Raw genomic sequence first — 25,377 nt, 5'->3', positions numbered from 1 at the left:
GGGAGAGGAACCTGATTCCTCTCTGAGGTACGCACGTGCACAAGCACACACACCCTCCAACCCCCCCCCCCCCAACATGAATCTTTTTCCTCTCCTGTCCGCTATCCGGACAGGACCATGCTGTCCCCTCACATGGGGGTGCGAAATGATGACTTAACCTTGCCCGGGCAGTGTGTTCAGGTAGGGGATTAGGTTGTCATTTCGCACCCCCATGTGAGGGGACAACACGATCCTGTCTGGGCAGCGGACAAGAGAGGATAATGATTCCCCCCAATATACACACACACAAACACACAAAGCTTGTAATTAGTTTCAACCATTCTTTTTCCTAAACATGAAAGTGAAACATCAAGGGTCCTAAGCCTCATTTCACCAAGAAAAAAAGAAGACAAAAAGGGGTGGCCCTGAGACTCATGGCATGCCAATTAGGAGCAGGACAGTTTAGGATTGCACAGAGTTGAGACTTAAAGACACATAAGAATTGCTTTGGTGAGGATGCTTAGACCCCTCTACTGTATCATGGATTTGACATTTATTAAAGTAGATTATATTCGGGCCATATGTCTTCTTGAAATGATTGGCTTGCAAAAGAAAGAAAGAGAGAGATTTCACTTGGTGAGATAATGGTAAGTATTCCATAGATGGACGGTTGGGAGCATTCCCAGCAGAGAGAAAGAGAGAGAGATTCCTTGGTTGGGCATCTTATTGTTGCTGACCAGCTTAGATGGTGGGTTTTTGTCACATGTAATGTAAATTGAAAGAGAACAAAAACGTACGCAATTTGCAAGACATTGCCAGATTATGTGTTAGGCCAAGTTCACCACACTGTATGGGCTGGGTTGGACCTAGAATTTCATCTCTCTAAATTGACCCAACTTTAAGAATTTGTACAACTCATGACTCCTATACGGATGAGCCCATTGGCCCATCACAATTCTTCCAAGAAAAACAATTATCATATTACTTAAAAATGGTTTCGAATTATCAAATTATTCATTCAATATTTTTCTATCTTGGTGTGTAGCCCCTGCACCATGCGGGGCCAATGAGAGCATGCACACGGACAACAACATAGATGGGTTCTAGAGGATGAAACGGTAACTTCACGCGCTCTTGAGTTTAGGTGTAGGAGCTACATGACCAAGAAAGACATGAAAAGCAAGTGAATCAACATATGTACAATTATCCCAAATTTTCATAACGTGGGGCTAATATAATCGGATCAAATGGTGAGCATGAGATAAACTAGCTGGCCGGCCAGCACCCCTACTATTCCACAAGAGAACTCTCATAGGGAAGAAAACATGTTGGAACTGAAATACAGCCCGTAGCAAAAAGTTCCTACAACTTGGGTAGTAGCAAATTTTTTTTCCTGTAAATAGGGTTCTATCCCCATTTGAAAAATACATTTCAAAACAGTCTATAATTCAAAGAGAGAAAATCCAAAGAGAAAACATATTTTTTGCAAGGCCTTTTTTGCCAAAAACATATTTTTTCTCCTCCTCATTTAATTCAATTATTTAATTAAATATATATATAATTAGGGTTTTATCCTAATTAAGGGTTCTTTTAAGGTTTTTAAATTATGCATATCATCATAATATTAGAATAATCAAATACAAATTATCCACATGATCATAATGTTAGAATAATATAACACACACACATACATTTCAAATCCCCTAGTATGTCACTGCATTGTCGGACTTTTTCGAAAATATTGTCAAATATGCTATTATACTTCCCGTCTTTTTCCCCAAAAAAAATTCCCTAGACATACATATTACATTCAATATTGTAGATGTCTACCTGAGCTACGTTTGACCTGATCCCTAATAATGGTACATAGGTAACTTGGCAAAATTATGTTCGAGTTCAGCCTCCCCAATGTATATATAATTTTTTGTTTTTCCATATTCTCATATATTATGTGTGTATTAGTTCTTCATGTTTTATCTACTTTTCAACAACTTGGCAAAATTATTCTGCAATGGATGCTAGTATACACCACTAGTTAATAATACTAGTAAGATTAAACAGTGTAATTTATGGTGTTGATCCCACATCCAACACAGTGGACTCCATGGTGACAAGGAGTAGGTCTCTTATTGAGTAGCAGACCTGAGTCCTCCCAAATCACAATCCATCTAATATGTGCAAGGGAAAAATAACTTTGTCCAAGAGTGTGGTCTATGCCAACATTCTCATGAGTCCCATGAGTCTATCTCTCTCCTCCCCATATGAAAAGACACTTCTACCTCTTGTTTTGAGGAGGAGAGCAGAGATAGACACATGGGAGGGAGTGCTGGCGTAGGCCACACTTCTGGACAGAAAACTGCTTCTCTATTTGCAAACATTAATAAAAGTAAATTTTTATTTTGGGTGGAAGTAAATTGTTGTTCTTTCGAATCAAGCACTTACCGCTAATCTAAAACCAATTGATGGTAGAGAAGACACGATTTTATTTCCTTATGCAGGGCAGACAATTAATCACAGAGTCGCAAGGAGACGCTGACCTTCTAAGCCCAACAATTCCCCCTTAGCATTTGTTGAGTGACTCAAACCTACGACTATGGTAATGCACCATTACTTTACACTTACCCATAGTTTTGGATTTCCAAATTCCAAATATGCCATTTTAGAAACTTTATTTAGACTAAGTTCTACATGTGAATAGGACCCTGAGGGTTCTGAGCTCTCAACCTGAGCATTAAGGTCCAAGCCTAACCGACACAAGTCCACCCAAGTCTACCAAGCACCAAGGAGTAGAGAGATAGGAAGCCTTTGATGGGTTGGAGGTGGAAAGAAGAAATGTAGACCAAAATCAGTATTTGGTCTGTAATCCACCATAACATGCTAGGTGAGCACGGGTTGTGAGGAATTTTGGGCCAGTAAGCCCAATACTAGCCCAACTAGGCCATTTTTTGCCAGGCGAAGGATGGACTTTGGTCCTTGTTGGGCTGGGCCTAATTGGCCATGTAATATAATCAATATATACCGTAGGGTTCACTTCATGTAATAGTATCTATCATCTTACATCGATCAAATAGGAAGATTGATTTTATCGGGCGGACATGAGTGCGTTAAACCTTTCCTAGACCGTAATCTGATATCAATCCAACTTTCGTGGTTAGACCAATCCCCATTTGAGTTATATTTAAAATCATATTAATAGGTTGTAAATCCTAATCTAGGTTGCGACTCTGTTTTATAAGAAAATGATGTTTTCTTTTGAGAAATATAGCATGTTCTCACAAGACGCAAATATTGAAACCCATGGTTCAAAATAACAAATGAATTAAACATATGTATTCAAATACATGAAACTTTACCTAAAACCAAATGAAGCATTAATGGGGACACAAAATAATTAGAGAATACAATAGATATAACATGAGGAAAGGTATTAAATCTAGTCCATAAAACTTTGCCATGAAAGCCCTCTTATTATTATTACCCGAAGAAGAAAAAAAAAAACCCTATTATTCAAATGGTTGAATAAATAAGATATCATTTTCAGCAATTAAATCAACTTGCTATAGGATTTAAGGGAGAAAGAACTCTACTTGATCTTGTAGGGGGTGTGTTTTCCATGCAAGCATCCTTCTAACCGTTGGATTAGGACAACTCATTTAAGACCTTTGATTTAATTAAGAGAATAAAAAAAAACTAATTCAATTAAAACATTAATCATTTTGGAAATAAAAAAAAACTTTTATAGATAACCAATATTAAGGTTTACAAATAAAACTGATTTAATTAAGGGAAGAAGAGAGAGAGAGAGAGAGAAAGAAAGGTAATAATAGATAAGGTAGTAGACACACACTCCATGGTTCTTATTTGTTTTTTCAAAATGACTCAAACAATTTCCATGATTCTTGCTCTTTAATTAAGGTAGACAATTATTTTTTGATTTTTTTTCCTTAAAAATTTCCTTAATTAAATCTTAAACGATCTCTCTCTCTCAAAAAAAAAAAAAAAAAGGAGCTGTGGAGTGTGTGTCTACTACCTTATCTGTTACTACCCTTCTTTCTCTCTCCCTCTCTCTCTTCTTCCCTTAATGAAATCAGTTTTATTTGTACTCCTTAATATCAGTTACCTATAAAAGTATTTTTCATTCTCAAATTGATTAATGTTTTAATTGAATTAGTTTTTTTTATTTCCTTAATTAAATCAAAGGTCTTAAATGAATTGTCCTAATCCAATGGTTAGAAGGATGCTTGTGTGAAAAACACACCCCCTACAAGACCAAGTAGAGTTCTTTCTCCCAAGATGTAATTTCACTTGTTTCCAATGTTTGATACAATAACATGGTGAATTTAAGAGTGAAGTGACAACACCATGTGATGTTGGCATACCCTTAAAACATGGGATCGGGCTCCTCTCTGCGAGCACCCCGTCCAGTGGGTACCAAGTGAGGCAACATGAGATCAGGCACACATCCTGATGCGCTGCAACCAACCCCGCTTTTACATGCCTCCGTGGGCACTCACCGGATGGGGTGCTCAAAGGAGAGGAACCGAATCCTAAAACTTGAGTGCCAATGGAAATAAGATTTGATATGCATGAGGGCCACTAAATGGTTTTATTTTATGTCTCCTACAAATCACCATCATTAATTAAAGATTTTTGTATCACCATGAGGTCACATTCCAATGCCCTGTGGTTGACAGTAAGGTCCATAGTATATATCATCTTATAACCATTCATTGGTCAAATTTCAGCATGAAACCAACAAGTGAAGTGGTTAAGAAGTGCTTTCAACTATTGAAAAAAAATAAAATCATAATGATGTCTTGGTGAAATAATAGAACGGTCTTGCTTGGTGTAATCATGATTGGTTTATTCATTTACGTAAGATAGTTCTAGCCTTTAGGTAAAGCTGTTGATTCGAACTTAAGTACAATAACGAGTATTTTGTGTAATAAAAAAAATTAATCTCATTACGATATTTTGTCTCATATGAAAAGGGTTTTTTTTTCTTGTGTACCACATAGAATGGTGGTAATTTATTTTTTATTTTTGGACCACTACCTACTCTAGAAAAGTGAGAGGAAAGGTAAGGGCTAGGAGGATCAAACTCGAGATCTCCTAACGAGCATGAGTTTAGTACACCACAACTTCACCATCTGCACTGAGCAGTTGTCCTTTGGTGACCTAGCTTTACCCATAATAGAATATATTGGAATTTCTATACTTTCAAACTTGCTAACATAGATTTAAGGGCAACACAGAATGCTTTCAGGACATAAGCTTAGATGAGCTTTGAGAGAGGCAAACTATCCATTTCCAAGCCTCTTCTTAGGCCCATTTCGTTGTAAAAGAAAGTTGAAGGCCGGGCCAACCACCCATAGCTCTTGTGATTGTCAATGGGCCATGCAAACTCATTTAATTGCCATTTGATGTTACTAATCACAAACCTAATAATCAAAATATAGCTGATTCCATTAAAGAAAAATGGCATTCTTTAATGAGCTATTGTGCAGGACATGTGGAAAATAAAACTAACTTAATAAATAAATAATTCTAATTAAACATCATTCATAAGAGAGACAAATAAGAATCTTTATCCTCTCTCAAGTGCAGTGCACTGCCCGATGCACCTTAAAGTGCATCCGACGGTGGCAGTATACCTATTTACCTTTAAAATCCACCAAAATTCACTTTTGTCCAGTGTCGAATGGATTTATGTGGAGTACTAGGTAGTGCACCTTACTTGAGAGGATAAAAATTCGAACAAATAACTATTCCACTCTTGCCTTTGAAGCTCATTTGTAGTTAACATATACTATCATCTACATATCTTTTTTAACAATCCACACAAAACTAAAGTTTTTCATTAACATAAAAATGTCATAGAGTAATGAGAAATTCTCCCAAGGCCATCCCTTACTTGTACCCTACATAAGCTAATCTACAGCTTCTTGACAATCCGTCCAGACTTCTACATGCCCCCACCTTGCTCCTATGCTCCCTTAGTATAGTCCCCGAAGCTCTGATTCTTGAGAGTTCCCTGCAAAACAACAACACCCCCCCCCCAAAACTTTGATTGACATTACAACATGGCTGCTTAACCAACTGCACCTCCAGTAGATTTAAAGCTATCATCATAGATAACAATATTGACATTCCCACTGGACAACCATTGGTAGTCATCTTAGGCTAAGACTACATCACAAGGACAAGTCGACAGTGAGGTAGAGGAGGAGGTCAGTAGATTAAGGTCATAAGTCCACTTATAAATGACCCTTAACAACATTTCAAGGTTGATTTTAGACTTTTAAACACAACAAACGTATGATTAAACCGTAAGAAATAGAAAGTTATGGCCATGATAGAGATAATTCAATGTTTTTTCTGATTAGGACAGAGATGGACTAATGATAATATATTTAATTAACTCAAATATCAATCCAAGGTGACCAATTGTCAAAATTCTTTTTGAGACATCACATGACAAGAACAAATGCCAATCAATTTCACGTTCTTTTTTACACACACAACAATTAGAGGATGGGATTTGTTTAGTGAAACATGCTAAACATATTCTTCGATGATCGATTCCATTTGGTTGTTTCAAGAACATCAATTCCAAATGCCACAATCAAAATATTGTGAATATAATGAAGGTCAAATGTCATAGAGATTTGTTTACCAAAAAAAAATGCTATATAGATTCCAATATGTTGGTCTATGGAATATAACTCACTATATATATTCCTACTATCTTCTATGGTGGAACCTTCATAATGCTTACAATACCAATATGAGGGTGTATAAGTGAAAGCATAATTTATGTCCAATACAAAATTCCATCATATTTATTGTTGTATTGCACTAGGTCAACAAAGAGATGGAAAAGCAGTGGAGAGGATCTCATTCTCATTAAATAGATTATAACTTATTATAATTATCAAGGATTGTGTGATGTAATGCTTTTGTGGATTGAATGAATCTAGTTCTTCATCCCCTTTCACCCATGAAAAAATATTTTAAAAAATCCCTTTATGGAAAGAACTTTATGAAGAAAACCCATTGTTTAATTTACATTAAAGTGTCAAGACAAGTATTAGTTATAGAAGTGGTATGAAGAAGATATTATGCCTCTCCAAAGGTTCAACCAGCACCTCAATTTTCTTTAAGGGTTGAAAACAAGGTTTAAAATTTTGGAATCAGCTATAACATTGGTCTCCAACAATTTCAATCAGATTCTAATTCAAATTGTCCTGAAATTGGCTAGACTATGCATGATTCGATCGAACTCAATACACGTAAAATTGAGATTAATCATAATCTGTTTCAATCCATCGATTCTGATCTAAGTTTTAAAATCATGGTTGGAAATCTATGGGGCATTAAAGCATCATTGAAAAAAAAAATAAAAAAAATTTATGGAAATATTGTCCTAACTCAGTGGTTATTAGTGTAAGTGCATTGTTACCAAAAAAAGACAAATGTAAGTGCAGCGAAAACATTCCAAAACAATGGAATATTGTTTCAAAGCAGAAGTGTTCAGTTTTCATGCACTGGAGGTATGCACTCCAATCGGTAAGCCATCAACCAATTGACCAAGCAATTGTTTGCCAAACCATAAGTTCAATATACCTTTAAAATGAGATATTTTATGCACTATAGGCATTTATAGGTTACAAAGTTTGAGCAATTTTAAAAAGGCACGAAACCTCGTCTTGTAAAGAGATTTATAGCATTTTGATTGTAATTTCAAAAGGGTAATTTTGTACTTTTATAAATTTTAAATCAATTGTTATAAGGACTTAAGAGATAGATTTTTGTTGTTGATATAAAACCGACCCCTTCCAATAATTGCCTAGCACAGTTGGTGAAGCTGGAGTGCACCAAGCCCACACTCACCAGGAGGTCTCTAATTTGAACCTTCGAGTTGTTACCTCGCCACCCCCTTCTGTGGAGTAGGTATTTAGCAAAAAAATTAAAAAAACACCTCCCACATAAAAATACTTCTAAACTAATTTTTTAAATATTCTTAGCATTTATATGGTCCGAATAAAAAACTAAAAAAAAAATTGTGGATGATTGTGGAGTGTAGTGGATGTGAAAATTCTTAGCATTTAAAGCTAGACTTTTACGGTCAAGACACTTCAATAATGATCTTTAAGAATACATTTGTCCTTTTCAAAATTTAACAACATAAGTGCTTTAGTGAGTGAGTGAGTGAGTGAGTGAGTGAGTGAGATGCTTGTGGAGTTTAGTGGAAGTGAAAATTAAGGGAGAAAGTTATGTTGGGGAATGTGGCCTATGCCAGCACTCCTATAACTTTATCTTATTTTTTCCCATTTGAAAAGACACCGATGCCCCCTTACTTTGAGGATGAGAGAGATAGATACATGGGAGTACTGGTGTCACACTCCTGGATAGAAAACTACTTCCCAAAAATTAAATACTGAATCTTTTTTTATATGATTCTTCTTATGAGTAGTGTTGATTTAGGCTGTGTTAGGTATGTATTATTGGAATAGATTATCGACATAGAACGTATTTTGAATCAAGAAAATAGAGAAGAATTGGGTTTCAGATTGCATTCTAGATATTCGAAAAAATGCATACCAAACACAACCAAAATTTTGACATACAAAAAAAAAAAAAAAAAAAACCCATAATCTATGCTTTTGAAGTGTAATAAACATAAAAAATAATAATAATACATGTGCAACCAATGGAGGATTTGGTTTCCTACTGGACCACCTCAGCCAAACCATGTAATGTCTAATCCCAATCTTCACTCCAAAAATGGGCCGACCAGACAATATTTTCCCATTACCACCACTAAACACACAACACCCAAATCAATGAAAATGGGTCCCCCATTAGGTAACCATTAACAAAGAAATAAAGAACATAGACCCAACCCTTTTACTTCCACAAAAGATGAATTCACACAAACTTAAAATAGCCCAAATCAATCACATATCATTTACAATGGCACAAAAGAGTTAAAAAAATAACCTAAAAAGAACCAGCCAAACAGATCTCCCATTGTTTCATTTGACCTAATTTCTTTCTTAAAAAGCCTTCAAGCAAATCTCCCTTTCGTTTCCCATATTCCATGCACTTTGTCTTATTGCTTAATTAGTTATTAATTCCACCCGATTAAATTATCTTAACCTTTTCCTTTCTAACACTATCTTTCATTATCATTTCAATATATTCATTATTAAATGACCATTAATTTTGTCATCATTATAATAAGGGGAAAATATAAGGACACCCCCTCAACTATGGCCTGTTTTCATGTGCACCCACTCATCTTTAAAACTTTTCAAACACACCCCCTCATCTATTGAAACTTGAAAGTAACTAAATTAGTCCATCAAACTAACTCCCGTTAATTTTAAACATTAATACTCATCCAACCATTTTTTTAAGGACCAAATTGCCCAAATTAAAAGTTTGAAGAAGAAAACATCCTCTATACTTTAATACATTAAAAATCAAAAAGACTAAACTACCCTAAATCCTCACACCCTTCCAATCCTATTTCCCAATTCTCTCATGAAACCTCCTCACCGTTGCTATCTCCTCAACCCCCATCGTCGTCTACCTTGCATCTTCAGGTGCCGCTGCTACTCTTCAAGTTAGCTCTCTCTCTTTCTCTTGAGGGGAGTGATGGGGTGAGGAAGATAGTAGAAATGGGAGGTGGAGGTGGTACATGAGAGATGTGCCCAACCCTATGGCAGACTAGGGGAAAAAAAGCATGATTTGTATTTAGTATTTACCCCTAAAGGGTATTTTCATCGTCAAATTTTTAATTTAGGCAATTTGGTCCTAAAAAAATGGTTGGGTGAGTATTAACGTTTAAAACTAACGGTCGTTAGTTTGATGGACTAATTTACTTACTTTCAATACATGAAGGGATGTGTTTGAAAGATTTTAAAGATGAGAAGGTGTACATGAAAACAAGCCATAGTTGAGGGGGTGTCCCTATATTTTCCCCTTATAATAATGGCTATGAAGCAAGAGTTGAGCTCTACTTCTCTTTCATCTTTTCTTAATGATGTATACCACTTTTATATCTAGTCGATTTTGAATCAATTGGGGTTGATTTTGATTAAACTTGATTCTACGGATTTTGAGTTCCATATAATCATGGCAAGTGTGGTCGATTAATCTCACTAAATCCAACCAGTTTTGATCGATCTAGAGACAAATCGACTTGAAATCAAGGGAGACAATAGATCTTGTAACCAACCAGTTTCGAGTTCTAAAACCTTTTCAATGGATGCTTGTGGGGTAAGGCATAAAATGAGCAATGAAAAGGTGTTATATATAGGATAACTACTAGCACAGTTGGCTTGAGGCTAATGCAGTAGAGCCTAGCTAGCCTCTAGGAGGTTTCGAGTGTGAAACCTCATGTCCCTCATCTAAGTCTAGGATCTCCCCCCCCCCTTACCACGCTACCCAACAAAAGAAAAAAGAAGGATGTTCTATAGCTACCCAATATATGGTAGGATTGATCATATCAACTCTTCAAGAATGGAAAAGGAATCATTCATAAATATTTACCCCTAGATATGCTTGTCTAGAAAAGAGTAAACTTAAGCCATTGATTTCATATGTTGGGAAAGAGTTCCTGCACCCTCAATGTTAATTTCTTTATCAATAAATTTTGTGATTTTTCTTATGGAGAAATGTTCTTTGCATGGGACGCAGGGGCACACCTAGACACATGGGTGGTAGAAATGATCGACGCATCCCCCATGAATGGTAAAAATTCCACCCCCCAATGTGTCAGTGCGTGAGTTCTCATTGGTTGCCATGTGCGACGTGGCCCCTACGTCCCACGGAGAGAACACTCCTGTTTTTCTTATTATGTGAAAGGGTGATAATATAGTAGGAATTTTTTTTTTTTTCACTTGACTTGTCCTTTTCAAAATCTGGTGAGTGGAGCCAGTCAAACATGGTGGTGATTCATGTTATTTTTTCTTCTAATTCTTTAATATCTTCCATCTTTCCCCTCTCTTAGTGAGGAAGGAATGAGACTATGGTGAGTTGCACATGACTCGGACAAAAACACCAAGTTAATAAAAGCTCGAACTCGAACCTGGTCTGATAATTTCTTAAACCTTCTCGAGTCTTCAGGACTCCTAACAAAGTTCCATGTTTTTTTTTTACTCGACTCAAACTTGGTTTTCCAAATATAGTCTAGGTCATGTGTTAAATTTCATATAAAAACTCAATGGGAAGAAGAATGTTGCCCGATCGCTAGCCCCTGCACCAGTGCAAAGGCCAATGAGAAGATGCACTGTGGCATCAACCTGGGGCTTTTTCATTCTGTAGAAGGTGGAGTGGTCATTTTAGGGGGTTGTGTCTGGACGTAAGCAGCACACGATCAGGCAACGTTATTTTCCCCAAATTCACTATATCCTTTCATATGCAAGCATATTTAATATATTCTCACATATGCAAGCAGACCCTCTCGCATATGTCCACACACTCATTCGGTAGTCTCATGCACCCTTTTGTAATTCCATAGTTTTTGCAGTTGTGGTAAAATTTCATTGATTTCAAATTTAACATGCTTGTAGAGGGCCATGAGGGAAAATTATCTCCTGCAATTCTTTGTCCGGTACAGTTCCCTAGTGCCTCTAATAAGAGGTGGTGGACCCCATCCAGAGAGTGTGTTCGATCAAAGGGTAAGGTGATCATTTCCACCTCTTATGAGAGGAATTGCAGAAACTGTACCAGATAAGGAACCGCAGGGAATAAAGATCCGGGCCTCCTATTCACATTTTTTAAGCCCGGGCCCCGGACATCCTAGATCACCTATCATGAACCCTTTGGACCTACACTTCACTATTAGTACAGAAGAAGCTAGACTAAATTGATGAAACCTACCTCTACAACAAAAGGGAATTCTCAGCCATCAGATTCGAATCAAATACAGTAAATCCAACTGCTGGTGAACTCCTACCCATCACTTTCCATCCATCGTTGCAACTTGCATATCATTATCGGTACCCGAGAGTCCGGAGTCCGGACAATGAAAGGAGATCAATGATCAAACAGTAAGGATTCAGTGCATCGCGGGGCCCAACTATGCATGTCCGTCACGTATCAGAACAATCAATTAATTTCACTAATTATCAACATTTATTATTTTTTTTCCCCAAATGCAAACATTACAGTAAAAGCTGCAGCAGCTGCATGGCGTGTTGCAGAGATTGGAAGCCAAGAAAACAAAAAACAAAAAAGAAGTAAGAAACCATTTCTCTCACTTTTCGAATTCTGTGAAAAAAAAATAAATTAAAATCTATACTAAAAATAACCTGAAAGCTTCTCCTGATCTCCTCCGTTCTCGTCGATCACGTGCGCTTCTCCTCTCTCTCATCATCGTGTTATCATGTGACTTCTCTGGTACTTCTTTCTTCCTCTGTCCCACTTTGTCTCTTTAAACTTTTTACTCTCACTTCACTTACCTTTTCGCCATCTCTGTTTCTCTCAATCTCGCCTTTTCTTTTCACACGCACACGCTCTCACTCTCTCTCACTCTCTCTCTCTCTACTCTTTGCTTTCATTGCTTGCCTGAGCTGAGCTGCTGTTAGTAGAGGAAGCTAAGTAGAGAAGTTCAAGCTTAAGTGAATCGGATCTTAGTTTCGTTTTTGTTACAGAGAGTTTGTGAATCGATAAGTGTGAATGGAAGTTTAGGGTTTCAGAGTGTTTTTTTAGTTTCTATGTAGCTAAACATGGGCTGCTTTCAGTCCAAGACCACTAATGTTCAATCTCCAGATGAAGAGTCTTTACAAGCTGAGAAGCCAGATCTAGGTTTTTCCTTTTGTTTTTCGTTAGTTCGTTTCATTGTTAAGATTCATTTGTTCTGATTAGAGTTTTGTGGTTGATTTTTGTTTGAAGCTAATGGAGATCAGTTGGACCAAGATCAAGTTCCGGCATTTAAGGAGTATGGCTTGGCCGAGCTTCGGAAGGCAACGAATGGTTTCAGCAGCGATTTTATCGTGTCGGAGAGTGGAGAGAAAGCTCCCAATGTTGTTTACAAAGGCAAGCTTGAGAACAATAGCTTAGTCGCTGTTAAACGCTTCTCTAAAGTTTCTTGGCCCGATGCGCAGCAGTTCGTGGTAAGTTGCCTCTATTTCCTTTCGTTTTACCTCTCTGTTTCATTCCCGGTTGTGTTTTCGATGTTAAATTAGTTATTCTAATCTGATCGTTTCGTAGGCGGAAGCAGCAGGACTTGGGAAGGTTCGACATAAGAGAATGGTGAACCTGATCGGGTGCTGTGCTGAGGGAGACGAACGTCTCTTGGTAGCTGAATACATGCCCAATGATACTTTGTCTAAGCATCTGTTTCATTGTAAGCTTTTTTACTTTGTTTTACTGTCTGTGTATCAAATGATTCATTTTGGGTATCCGCTCCCTGTTGGAGTTTTTGTTTTCTTTCCTCCATCCTTTTTTTCCTTTTTAGAGAAAGAGAGGGGGTGGGGGGTGGGGGTAGGTAATTAGGTATAAGTTAAAAAAACTTCAGGTGAAAGTCGCCTTTCTTTTTCTCTTCTTTTCCTTGGTTGTGGAATTTGTTAACTCCTTTTTGCGTAACAAAAGCAAAAAGCATGGAACTTTCTTTCTTTGCTTGGTGCGCTGTGGGTACCAACATTTCTTTTTCTTGGGCTTGTTTTAGTGTAATAATTGACTGTGTTTTGACTTTTGAGGTTTGACTGAACTCTGGATGGGTCTACAGTCACTCCGTTTCTGGAGACTGGAGTGGCTTGGCTGGATTAATGCCAAGTCATACTGGATTATGTTTTTGCAGTTTGGGAAAAACCTGTGTCTATATTCTTGATAGATGATGGGTTCAAGTGCTAGCATTGGCATTGTCGGTTGGTTTCCATGAAATGAAACTTGATGTTGCTATTTTTCTGAGTTTTTAATTTTAACTAAGACTAAATCCAAGGTTAACTGGTTTTAATGTGATGCTATTTAATTATTTATGTGAGGTTGGAAAAAGCTTGGCACTGAATAAACCATGTCACCATGGTTATAACATTTGTATCAAGTTTAGTGTGATAGCTATTATGATTTGTTCCAAGTATTTTTTGGGTTTCCTAGAATTTTTAACAGAAAAGAATGAGGTGGAAAAGGGTTTTCATTTTGTTGGGATTAATGCTAGTTTCTTGGCCAAAATTTGAGAAGCCTTCTGTTTCTGGTACTTGACTGCTTAACCCTCTCTCTGTGTTGTTGCTCCCGTTCATGATTGCTGGAGAATGGTTTTATGGTATTGCCAACCTTCTTCATCTATTTACGTTGACTATAATGATTTCAGGTTCTTTTGTTTCAGTAATGTGATAGATGGTGATGGCTCCATATCATGTCTTTCCAGATATATAATGGGTTCATTGTAGTCTATTAAAAAATGCTGAGAGGTTGGCTCTTGGATTAGATTTCTTAGACTATGTTTGGATGGCAAGAAAAGAAAAGAAAAACATAATAAGACAAAAGTATTGATTAAATCAATGATGAGTTTGTGTCTTCTTTCTCCTCTTTTTCTTTACTTGCCTTCAAGACATAGCCGTATTGAATTAGTAAAGCTCTTCAAAATATTCAAATTGTGAATTTTGGAATGAATGTTTAATTCATCTTATAAATGCGTTTTTGTGTATAAATACCTCCATCTCCTTATAGGTGTTATATATTTGTTTGCAAGAGGGCTAACCCCATTTTGTGACCCAATTCAATTTGTCACCAGTCAAGTAGAGGATATTAGGGGTGCAACTGGACTGGGCTGGGCTGGGCTTGGTTTAGTTTTTGAAAACCCAGGCCCAAGTCCAGCCTGGCCTGAGATCACGCGTGGCCCGCTAGGCTCGGGATGGACCGGGCTTAGCCCAAAATTTGTCATTTTCATGTTTAAATACCCAAAATAAAAAGTAATTTTGACCTAAATATGTATCTGTTTAATATATTAAGTCAATGGTGTATAGTAAATGCCAATTATGAGACTTAATCCAGGATCACTTATCTATCACATATTTGCTTATATAATACATAGTCTTGCACACACACACACAAATTTCCTTGTGTGGCAGAATAATTTTACTTGTCTCTTCATCTTGCATGCCTAAATGTGTGTTCCCATCCACTTAAATTTCCTCAGGTCGTTCATCTTAGTTATTTTATGCATTTTAGAACTAGAAATGTGTTAACCCCCCCTCCCCCCCACCTTAAAAAGAAAGGAAGTAATCAGTCATTGTTGAGTCAACACTGACGGCATGAGTGCTCTGGTAGCTTATATTCTGTTCACCGTCTGTTCTGGTGCCATCTGAACTTTGATTTATAATGAGAAATCAATTTGAATGACATGTTTAAATTCTATCTTCTTGTGTTGCTTTACCCTGCCTCTGGCTATTGTATTCTCATGTTCAAATGGGTCTTGATACTTTGTTATAGGGGATAAGCAACCATTGCCATGGGAAATGCGTTTGAGAGTTGCCTACTACATTGCACAGGCACTTGACCATTGCAATTTGGAAAACCGGAAGATATATCATGATTTGAATGCCTACAGAGTTCTATTTGATGAGGTAAAAAATAGTCAATTTTATGAAAAAAAATTCTGTATTTTGGTATATTTGATACATTTTACTTCAATGTACTGGATTGGAGGATACTATGCCTTTCTGGTTGGCTGGACATTGTTTCTTGCTCATTACAGTTTTCACTATGTATATGTAAATTTTCTCTCTATCCAATTCTTTTAGTAAAAATAGATTGTTACAAAGTGAAATGTTTTTCATGTGGCATATAAATAGCCAAGGTTCTGAACTTCAACTCTGGGAAGAACTTTGGTCCCAGTGGGAGTGGATGTACTTGTGAAGTTTATGGAGGTCCATGAAGAATTCTGCAAAAATAGATAAAATTAAAGGAAAAGTAATATTAATAATGGTACTTTAGACTAAACTTCAAGCATTGCTGGATTGAGCACCAATATGCACCAAGGAACTGTTAGAGAAGCAAGACACTGTCTATAATGGTTTAAGAAGTTAAATAGCTATAGTGACACACTAATATCCATGTTTGGAACCATAAAGTTGGTTGACACTTGAAAGAATACACTACATAAAACTGTAATTCATTGCATATACTAATTAGATCCCATTTTGACCTTGATTGCAAGATGAAGAATATTAAGGGTATTTCTGTAAATCTATTGGGGTGACAGAGGACCACACTTTGTTGTTGGGCTGTCGGCAAACTTTTTTATATATCTTGCGGGAGTCTGGGGGTTGGGGTGTTAGTGGAAGAACAGATCTGATTTGACAATAGCTGTCAATTTTGGATATTTAATGTTGCTTCCAAGGAATTTTGGCTGAAATTCCATAGTTTTGTAAAAGTGACTCTTTTTATCCTGTGTTGATTTGTTCTCTTCTCTACAAATGCTTTGATTGATGACAAAGCTGGGTTGGGTAAGTTCCCCTCCTGCAGTTGTTGCTAACCCCCCCCCCCACCTTGTGTTATGGACAAGACTGAATAGTGGTGCAACTTGGGGCATCCCATGTTAAATTCAGCTGAAATTTAAACAAAATCATGCTGGGCCTTGATCTTAGGTTTATTGAAAACTCATTAATTATCAGATGAACACAGCCCTTGCTGCTCTCATTTTGCATTGCTGTCTATTTTTAACCTGCTTCTAGAGTCTAGGCCTCACATATGTCTGTGTATTGACCGTGCAGAAAATGCTTTGCCTACATAGTTCTGCTGTGTGCATATTAAGACTAAACTGACCTTGATGCACTTGTTTAGGATGGTGATCCTCATCTTTCCAGTTTTGGCCTTATGAAAAATAGCCGAGATGGTAAAAGCTATAGCACAAACTTGGCTTATACTCCACCAGAGTTCTTGAGAACAGGTAATTCCTGTGTTCTTATTTGTCAATTAAGGATTCTTGATGAACTTCAATGTAATTACAGGATGTTCTTTTTACTGCATCTGTTTCCAATAATTTCATCTCAAATCGTAATTCAATTAGTTTTTGATTGCTTCGACCCAGTTACTAGTTTGAGTGTGCTGGTATAATTTTCGTACCATAGAAAGTTTCAAATGTAGTCTCACTTCAATTTGATTGTAGTTTTCATTTAGATGAGTTTGAATTTTGGTATATGAACTTTATCGATGTTAGGTTGGCATGGAGGAGCTCTAGTCTAAGACCTAGAAATTGGGTTTTAGGGCTCTGGTAAGACAGCTTCTATATTGATTAAATGAATGGTTTAGGGTACAGTTACATTTGATTTGGGCCAACCCAAAGAAAGTGATTGGGAATAAGATTAGGTTCAGTTCAAACTAGATTGGGTATAGGTGTTAAGGTCGAGTTGGGATTTGAGTTAAGATTCCAAGCTAGGATTTGGAATTGGCAAATAAAGTGTTGATGACAGATACAATGAATTGGAGAATAGAAAGGGGAATTCATAGAAAACAACAGTCACACCTATGGGGATGACATCCTGATTCTCTACAATTTTTAATTGACACTGCCCACCGTTGATTTGAACAGGCATCTGTTGCTAAAATTTGGCGTAAGTAATATAATGCCACAATACTACAAGTATGGAATCAGACGTGTCATTGTATCGAGTATAAAGTGTTTATGATCCTAGGCCATTGTATACAAAATATAATGTTGTCAATTTGTCGTAAGACGTAACTGTTGAGAAATTTTATATGATATTATATATCTAAGAGAGAAGTGGTTCAAATAAATATGTGGACATAATTAATGATATGTATGATGGTGAGGTGACAAGTGTAAGAACTGTGGGGGGCCAAGGTAGTGAATTCCCAATTGCAATTGGGTTACATCAAGGATCAAATTTAAGCCCTTATTTGTTTGCGCTTATCATGGATGATTTAACCAGAGACATTCAGGATGATGTTCCTTGGTGTATGTTTTTTGTTGATGATATTATTTTGGTGAATGAGACAAAAGCAGGGATTAATGCCAAGTTGGAGTTATTTAGATCAACCTTGGAATCAAAAGGTTTTAAGACAAGTAGAACGTAGACAGAGTATATGGTGTGTAACTTTGGTTACACTAGGACGGATAATGAGGTGGTGAAAATTGATGAGAGGGAGAGTCTGCAAAGTGATTATTTTAGGTATCTGGGCTCAATCATACATAAAGAAGGTGATATAGTGGATGATGTTTCACAAAGAATTAAAATAGGATGGATGAAGTGGAGAGGTGCATTCGGAGTGTTGTATGATCGGCGTATTCCTTTAAAACTTGAAAGGAAAATTTTATAGGAAGTCATACGACTGGCTATGATGTATGGTGCGGAATGTTGGGTAGTTAAGAAGCATCATATAGATAAACTCAGTGTACCGGAGATGAGGATGTTGAGATGGATGAGTGGTAAAACTAGGAAGGATAAAGTAAGGTATGATCATATTAGAGCTGATTTGGAAGTAGCTCTGATGCATGATAAGCTACAAGAAAGTCGTTTGAGGTGGCATGATCATGTTTAACAGAGACCTTTGGATGTTCCAGTACAGAGGATTGATTTGATTCAGATTGAAAGAACTAAAAGAGCCAGGGGTAGACCTAAAATGACCTTAGGAGAAGTGAGGAAAGACATGCATAGCTTAGGCCTTGTATCAAGTATGACCTCAAATAGAGCTGATTGGAGGGCAGGGATCCATGTAGCGGACCCCATTTAGTTGGGATAAGACTGAGTTGTTGTGTTATATATTTAAGTATTTGCATCAGAAGTGGTCATATGCTGTGAATAATTTTCTACAGTAAACTAGCCACTTTTCTGATTTGTTGTCCAAACCTTAAGCATTAGTTAACTGGCTTCAGCATTTGGTATATTCTCTTGATATTAAGCAGTAGGAATCAGAATTCCATATATGTAAGCGGTGAAAGGTAATTTTATCTGGAAATCTTATGGGCGTGATATATATATATATATGGTAAGAAGCGTGATAAATATTAGATGTCAGGAAAACAAGCTTTTATAATTTTATCATGGCGAAGCTGGAAAGAGAGGAGTATTTATTCTGCTAGCAGTAAAGTGATGTGAAAAAATAGGCAAGCTATGGAGATGAGAAAAAGATGTATTGAATGTATACTTTATAGGGATATGTTGTCTTCAGGTTTGAGATCTGTATGGTTGGGCCTCATAGGGACGGCTTTATAAGGATATGTTGTCTTCAGGTTTGAGATCTGTATGGTTGGGCTTCATAGGGATGGCTTTATAAGGATATGTTGTCTTCAGGGTTGAGATCTGTATGGTTGGGCTTCTGGGTATTTTAGCAATTACATTCTGCATTATTCTAGGATACATTGGGTTTTTGCTCTACTATTGTAACTTCTTGAGCAGTAGCTTATCATGGTTAACAAGTTTTCTGCATTGAATTTGATTTGGATGCCCAATTCTGCAGGCAGGGTTATCCCAGAGAGTGTAATATACAGCTATGGGACAGTTCTGTTGGACCTTTTGAGTGGCAAGCATATTCCTCCTAGCCATGTATGTTACTCTTTGCTCTATATTCTACTTGTTCTTCATTTTCTTAGGTGCTTCTGAAGATTTGCAAGACTCTTGTTGCATTTACTTGCCTTTTGCATTAATGTCTTCAAACTGAGCTGCCACATTTTACACCAAGGCCATTAACTTTAAAGAAATTCGGCAAACAGTTGTTGAGGCAAATAAACTGTGCATGTAAGCAAAAAACTGATTGCATACTATACTACATATAATTAGGTTCTATTCTATTCAACTCCATATGAATTTCATTTTTCCTTAGTTCATCTATGGAACTCTGGAAATGTTTTCAGTTGCTACTATAAAGCTTATTAAAACTAAGAGTTTATTCTGACAAAATTAGATGTGAATGTATAGATATGCCTCTAAGTGCTTGTACAGAGATACACTACATTTTTTGTGTGTATCACCTTGTCCAGGCATGGTCTCTGTTGTTAAGATGTGCAGCAACTATTGAACTAATTTGTTAAGGATCACTATTTAGAAACTGTGAAACTACAGTGTTATTTGTTGGGGAGAGTTTTTGCTTCTGATTTTGGTAACTGAAATAAGAAGGAAGCTGTATTGGCTTACAACAGGCCCTAGAAGTGTCGATGGTAATTTGAAAATTCAATTGAAATATTTTGGTTTTAATGGGATCCTGAGATGTATGAATAGTGTTAGTGCAACAAAATGATACAAGGTAGCTACTAGGTCCCTCTACAAATAGGAACTCACCATGACTCATGTCAAATGGATTAGATTCACTGCTGATTTGATGTCAGCATATTAATCACAATACATATGAATACATAAATAGGTTTCTAAGATAACAAGCTAACTATAACCATTTTATCTTGTATGTATATGATATGTATGTGGAACGAGATGTCTGTGTATTAAGAAGGTTGCTAAAGAAGTCCTAGGGGAATAGAAAGGAAAAATGTCAAGCCCCTAGGGAGACTTGGTGGTGGGATGATGAGGTCCAAGCGATCATTAAGACTAAGAAAGCTAGTTTTAAGGCATGGCAAAGGACAAGGGATGTAGAGGATCAAAAAATTCATAAATCTACCAAAAATGAAGCTAAGAAGATAGTAGGGAAAGCAAGGGCGAAGAAATATGAAGATCTCTACAACAATCGGAGCACAAAGGAAGGTGGAAAAGCTACCTCTATAAGATAGCTAGAATAAGGGAAAGGATGAGTAGAGATTTTGACCATGTCAGATGTATTAAAAATGAAGATGGCAAAGTCCTAAAAAGGGATGAGGACATCAAGAAGAGATGGAAAGGTTACTTATACAGCCTACTTAATGAAGACACTTTGAGTTATAGTGGACCAAAAGAAGGCATTATGCACTAAGACACCATCTGACGTAGATATATACGTAAAATTAGGGTTTTGAAGTAAAAGAAGCCCTAAGAAGGATGAAAATATCTAAGGCTCCTTGTCCAGATGAGGTCCCAATAGAAGTGTGGAAGAGCCTAGGAATCTTTGGCTTATCTTGGTTAACCAAGCTGTTTAACATGATTATGAGCACTAAGAAAATTTAGGTGAATGGAGGACAAGCATTGTGGTCCCGATTTACAAAAACAAAGGTGATATCTAGAGCTGCAATAACTATAGAGCCATAAAACTAATGAGTCGTACTATGAAATTATGGGAGAGGGTTATTGAAACTCACCTGAGAAAATAAACTATTGTTCGGAGAACAAATTTGGTTTTATGCCAAGAAGATCCTTAGCAGAAGCTATCTACCTTGGGAGGCTCATGGAAAGATAGAGAGAGAGCAAGAAAGATCTACATATGGTCTTTATTGACCTAGAAAAAGCTTACGACAGAGTCCCTAGAGATTTAATCTAGCATGTGCTAGGGAAGAGAAGTGTTTCATGTAAGCATGTGGACATAATTAAAGATATGTATGATGGTGTGGTGACTAGTGTAAGAATCGTAGGGGGTCAAAGTAGTGAGTTTCCAATTACAATTGGATCACATCAAGGATCAACTTTAAGCCCTTTTTTTGTTTGCGCTAATCATGGATGATTTAACCAGGGACATCCAAGATAAGGTTTATTGGTGCATGTTTTTTGCTGATGATATTGTTTTGGTGGATGAGACATAAGCAGGAATTAACACCAAGTTGAGTTATGGAGATCAACTTCGGAATCAAAAGGTTTTAAGATAAGTAGAACAAAGACAGTATATTTTGTGTAAATTAGTAACCATCGGGATGGAAATTGAGGAGGTGAAGATTGAATTAGAGGGAGTATTCAGCAAAGTGATTGCTTTAGGTATTTGGGATCGATCATGAGTAAAGAAGGTGTTATAGAGGATGATGTTTCACAGAGAAATAAAGTAGGATGGATGAAGTGGAGAGGTTCATCCTGAGTGTTGTGTGATTGATGGATTCCATTAAAGCATAAAGGAAAATTTTATAAGACAGTCATACGACTGGCTATGATGTATGGTGCGAAATGCTGGGCAGTTAAGAAATGTCATGTGCATAAGCTAAGTGTAGCGGAGATGAGGATGTGTGGCAAAACTAGGATAGATAAAATAAGGAATGATCATATTAGAGCTGATTTTGGAGTAGTCACGATTCAAGATAAGCTAAGAGAATGTCGATTGAGATGGCATGGCCATGTTCAATGAAGGCCTTGGGATGCCCCAGTTCAAAGGAGTGACTTGGTTCTGATTGAATGTACTAAAAGAGCTAGGGGCAGGCTTAAAATGACCCTTGGAGAAGCGAGGAAAGACATGCATAGTTTAGGTCTTGTTTTAACTTTCAAGTATGTTCTCTTATAGAGCTGATTGGACGGCGAGGATCCATGTAGCCAACTCCATTTAGTTGGGATAAGGCTGATGTTGTTGTTGTATTTATATGATATGTATGTGAGAGGGTGTCATTTCTACAAGTACAGAATTTGTGGCACTGTGCCCCGCCTGCCATGGACCGCTCTTTCCCACCATAGAACTACCATGGGGGTGGAGAAAAACTGTCAAGGGAGGGATTATGAAATTATGAGAGCCCCTAGGCCCTAGCCCCTGCTCTGCCCCTTTTTTCTGTCACCATAAAGTGGTGTAGAAAAAGCTCTGCTCCTAGACAACAAGCATTTGGGTGGGAAGCTGCCACAAGAAATTGAACAGTTGTAACATGCTCCATGTGAGGTGGAAAAACTAGGTCATTCTCAACATGTTTCTGTTCTGTGAGAGGAAGCAGGGTAACAGTCAACTACTTCTTTGTGCATTCTGACTTTGCGGTAGCGATTACAATTAATCAAGTTATGATTAGCGAACCCATGCCAGAATGCCCTTATTGGTTGGGAATTCTGGTCCAGAATTGCCATTTTTACTCTGATTGTCATGTGGACTTGCTGGCTTTACAAACCTGATTTGTCAAGCTATATATTTCCAAATGACTTGGTGACTTGCATTACCTTATTCATTGTTCATTCCTCCCTTTAAGCAGGTGTCTTTATTCTATTTTCTGTTAGGGAATTAGTTTAGCTGTTTATTGTTCAACCCCTCAAAAAATGAAAATCTAGGCTGGGACATCGTACTTCTTACGGAGTTGTTGATGGTACGATGGAATTCTTAACAATTTTTAGTATAATATATTCTTCCATATTTGGGGAGTATTTTTCTAATCAGTCATTATACATCATGTTTTGGCTGGTTTTAAATTTTTAGTATTACCATGCAGGCCTTGGACTTAATAAGGGGAAAAAATTTATTGTTGCTGATGGATTCATCCTTGGAAGGGCAATATGCTAATGAAGATGCAACCATGTTGGTTGAACTTGCTTCAAAATGTCTTCAGTCTGAGGCTAGAGACCGACCAAATACTAAGTTTCTCCTTACAGCGGTAACACCTCTTCAAAAGCAAGAGGAGGTACAATTTGCATCTCTTTTGCTGTTGTAATACTGTTATGCATTTGTTTGTGTCCCCATAATATTTTCATACCGGGGTATGTAGGTGGCATCACATGTTCTAATGGGTCTGCCAAAAACTACAGTGGTGCTTCCAACCATGCTTTCTCCACTTGGAAAGGCCTGTGCAAGAATGGATCTTACTGCTGTGCATGACATCTTACTTAAAACAGGCTATAAAGATGAAGAAGGTGCAGAAAACGAGGTACGAGTAATGTCTTTTCAAGTTTGTAATATGTAGTCTAATTTCCTTGAAATTAAGTTAGCCTTCATGGCCCTAATAAATAGAGAGATCTCTCACAAGGAAAACAAAATAAAATTCTTTTTCTTTTCTTTTTGTGTTTGGTGGGGGGGGGGGGGGAGATTATCCTGACAGCTTCTCTTATTTCTCTTTTTTAAAGTTCCTGGTGAAATGTCGGGATAAAAGGGTGATTTCTACTTAGACTACTTTCTTCTGCCAAATATTAGTGTATTTCATATGGAGTTGTCATGTATTCTGTGGTGTCAATAAACTCTTGTACTGTTGCTTCTTATGGTAGTACTATACGTATTCAAGTCGGCTCAGCATCGTATTCGTTTCCTATTTTTCTTTTTGAGCATTCAAGCTGTTAATAATCTCACGTCTGTGTTTTCTTGTTACAATGCGCTATTAATATGAAGCTATCATTTCAAGAATGGACTCAACAAGTGCAAGAAATGCTGAATACAAAGAAATTTGGGGATATTGCATTTAGGGACAAGGATTTCAAGAGTGCTATTGATTATTACTCAAAGGTACCCTTTCTTTTTAACTTCATGTTGTGGACTCAATGCTATATATAAATAATTTTTTTCTAATACTTGGAAGGCATCTTTCATCATATTTTACAGTCATAGCACTTTTATACCTTAAAATGTTTGAGGTAAGAGTGGGGATTGTTGACGATGTCAGTAGATAAGCATATGTATTTAGGGTCACTCGTGATTTAGTACTGAAAAACAAAGAAGAAATAGTAAGTTAACCCGAAAGGCTGACACAAGGGTTTCAGATTTGAATTGAGTACTTTCAAGTGGCATGAGGGGTTGGATTTAAATTAATGTAAACAATCAGTTAATAATTAGAACTTTTAATTTCCTGCTTAGCTGTGACTGAAATGCATCTCTCTTATTGAAAGCTTCCCATATTTAATGGTACGACTACCAAATGACATTATGTTGCCAGTCTGAAAGGGCATATACAGCAGCCTTTTTCTTGTCCTCGCTGAATTACCTCTCTTCTTTCCTCCTTTTCACATGGAGGGTTATCTGCATATGTTTTAGTATTTTTCATTCATTTATATTACTAGACGAAATTGGCATCTTTTGTAGCAGTCATGTCTTGCCCCTAGATTTCCATTACTTATTGGAGCTTACTTAATGCTATGTTACAAAACACAGTTGGTGGTTATGATGTCTGTTCCTTCGGCTACCGTCTTTGCAAGGCGGGCCCTCTCCTACTTGATGAATGGTCAACCAGAGCTTGCCTTGCGAGATGCAATGCAGGCTCAGGTGTGCATGCCTGAGTGGCCCACTGCCTTCTACTTGCAGGCCCTTGCCCTGTCTAAGCTTGGAATGGAAACAGACGCTCAGGACATGCTCAATGATGGAGCTACATTTGAAGCAAAGAAGCAAAACACTTGGCGTGGCTAAGTTTCGGATCTCATATTTAAGGTCTTAATATCTCTCAACGGTCTTTATCCGTTGCCATTATGATGCTGGTGGTGGTGGAGGCGGTGGCTGCCTGCACTGAATGTTGGAATAGAAGAGTGAAGTGACAAGGAGAGGTTTAATTGCTATCAAGAATTAATTTACCTACCACATTGTTAGCCAATGAAATTTGAGAGAGAAAAAAAAAGAGAGCAATATGCATTCCTGCTGAAAGTTAAAAATAACTACTTTTAACATAATCAGTTAATTGCATCCTTGTGCTTGACTTCT

General features: G+C 37.2%; 1 protein-coding gene across 1 annotated transcript; it reads left to right on the top strand.

The window, feature by feature from the left end:
- The first annotated feature begins 12,537 nt into the window (after positions 1–12,537).
- LOC122664537 (serine/threonine-protein kinase BSK2) lies at positions 12,538–25,377 on the top strand. Its single transcript, XM_043860387.1, has 10 exons — positions 12,538–12,798; positions 12,886–13,106; positions 13,204–13,339; positions 15,424–15,557; positions 16,777–16,882; positions 19,414–19,499; positions 23,195–23,383; positions 23,468–23,626; positions 24,082–24,195; positions 24,838–25,377. Exons 1-10 carry the CDS (start codon positions 12,720–12,722, stop codon positions 25,087–25,089), a joined length of 1,476 nt encoding a protein of 491 aa, XP_043716322.1. The 5' UTR covers positions 12,538–12,719; the 3' UTR covers positions 25,090–25,377.

The sequence above is a fragment of the Telopea speciosissima genome, chromosome 6 (assembly GCF_018873765.1).
Source record: "Telopea speciosissima isolate NSW1024214 ecotype Mountain lineage chromosome 6, Tspe_v1, whole genome shotgun sequence".
NCBI classification, from domain to species: domain Eukaryota; kingdom Viridiplantae; phylum Streptophyta; class Magnoliopsida; order Proteales; family Proteaceae; genus Telopea; species Telopea speciosissima.
This window is presented reverse-complemented; position numbering and strand designations above follow the sequence as displayed.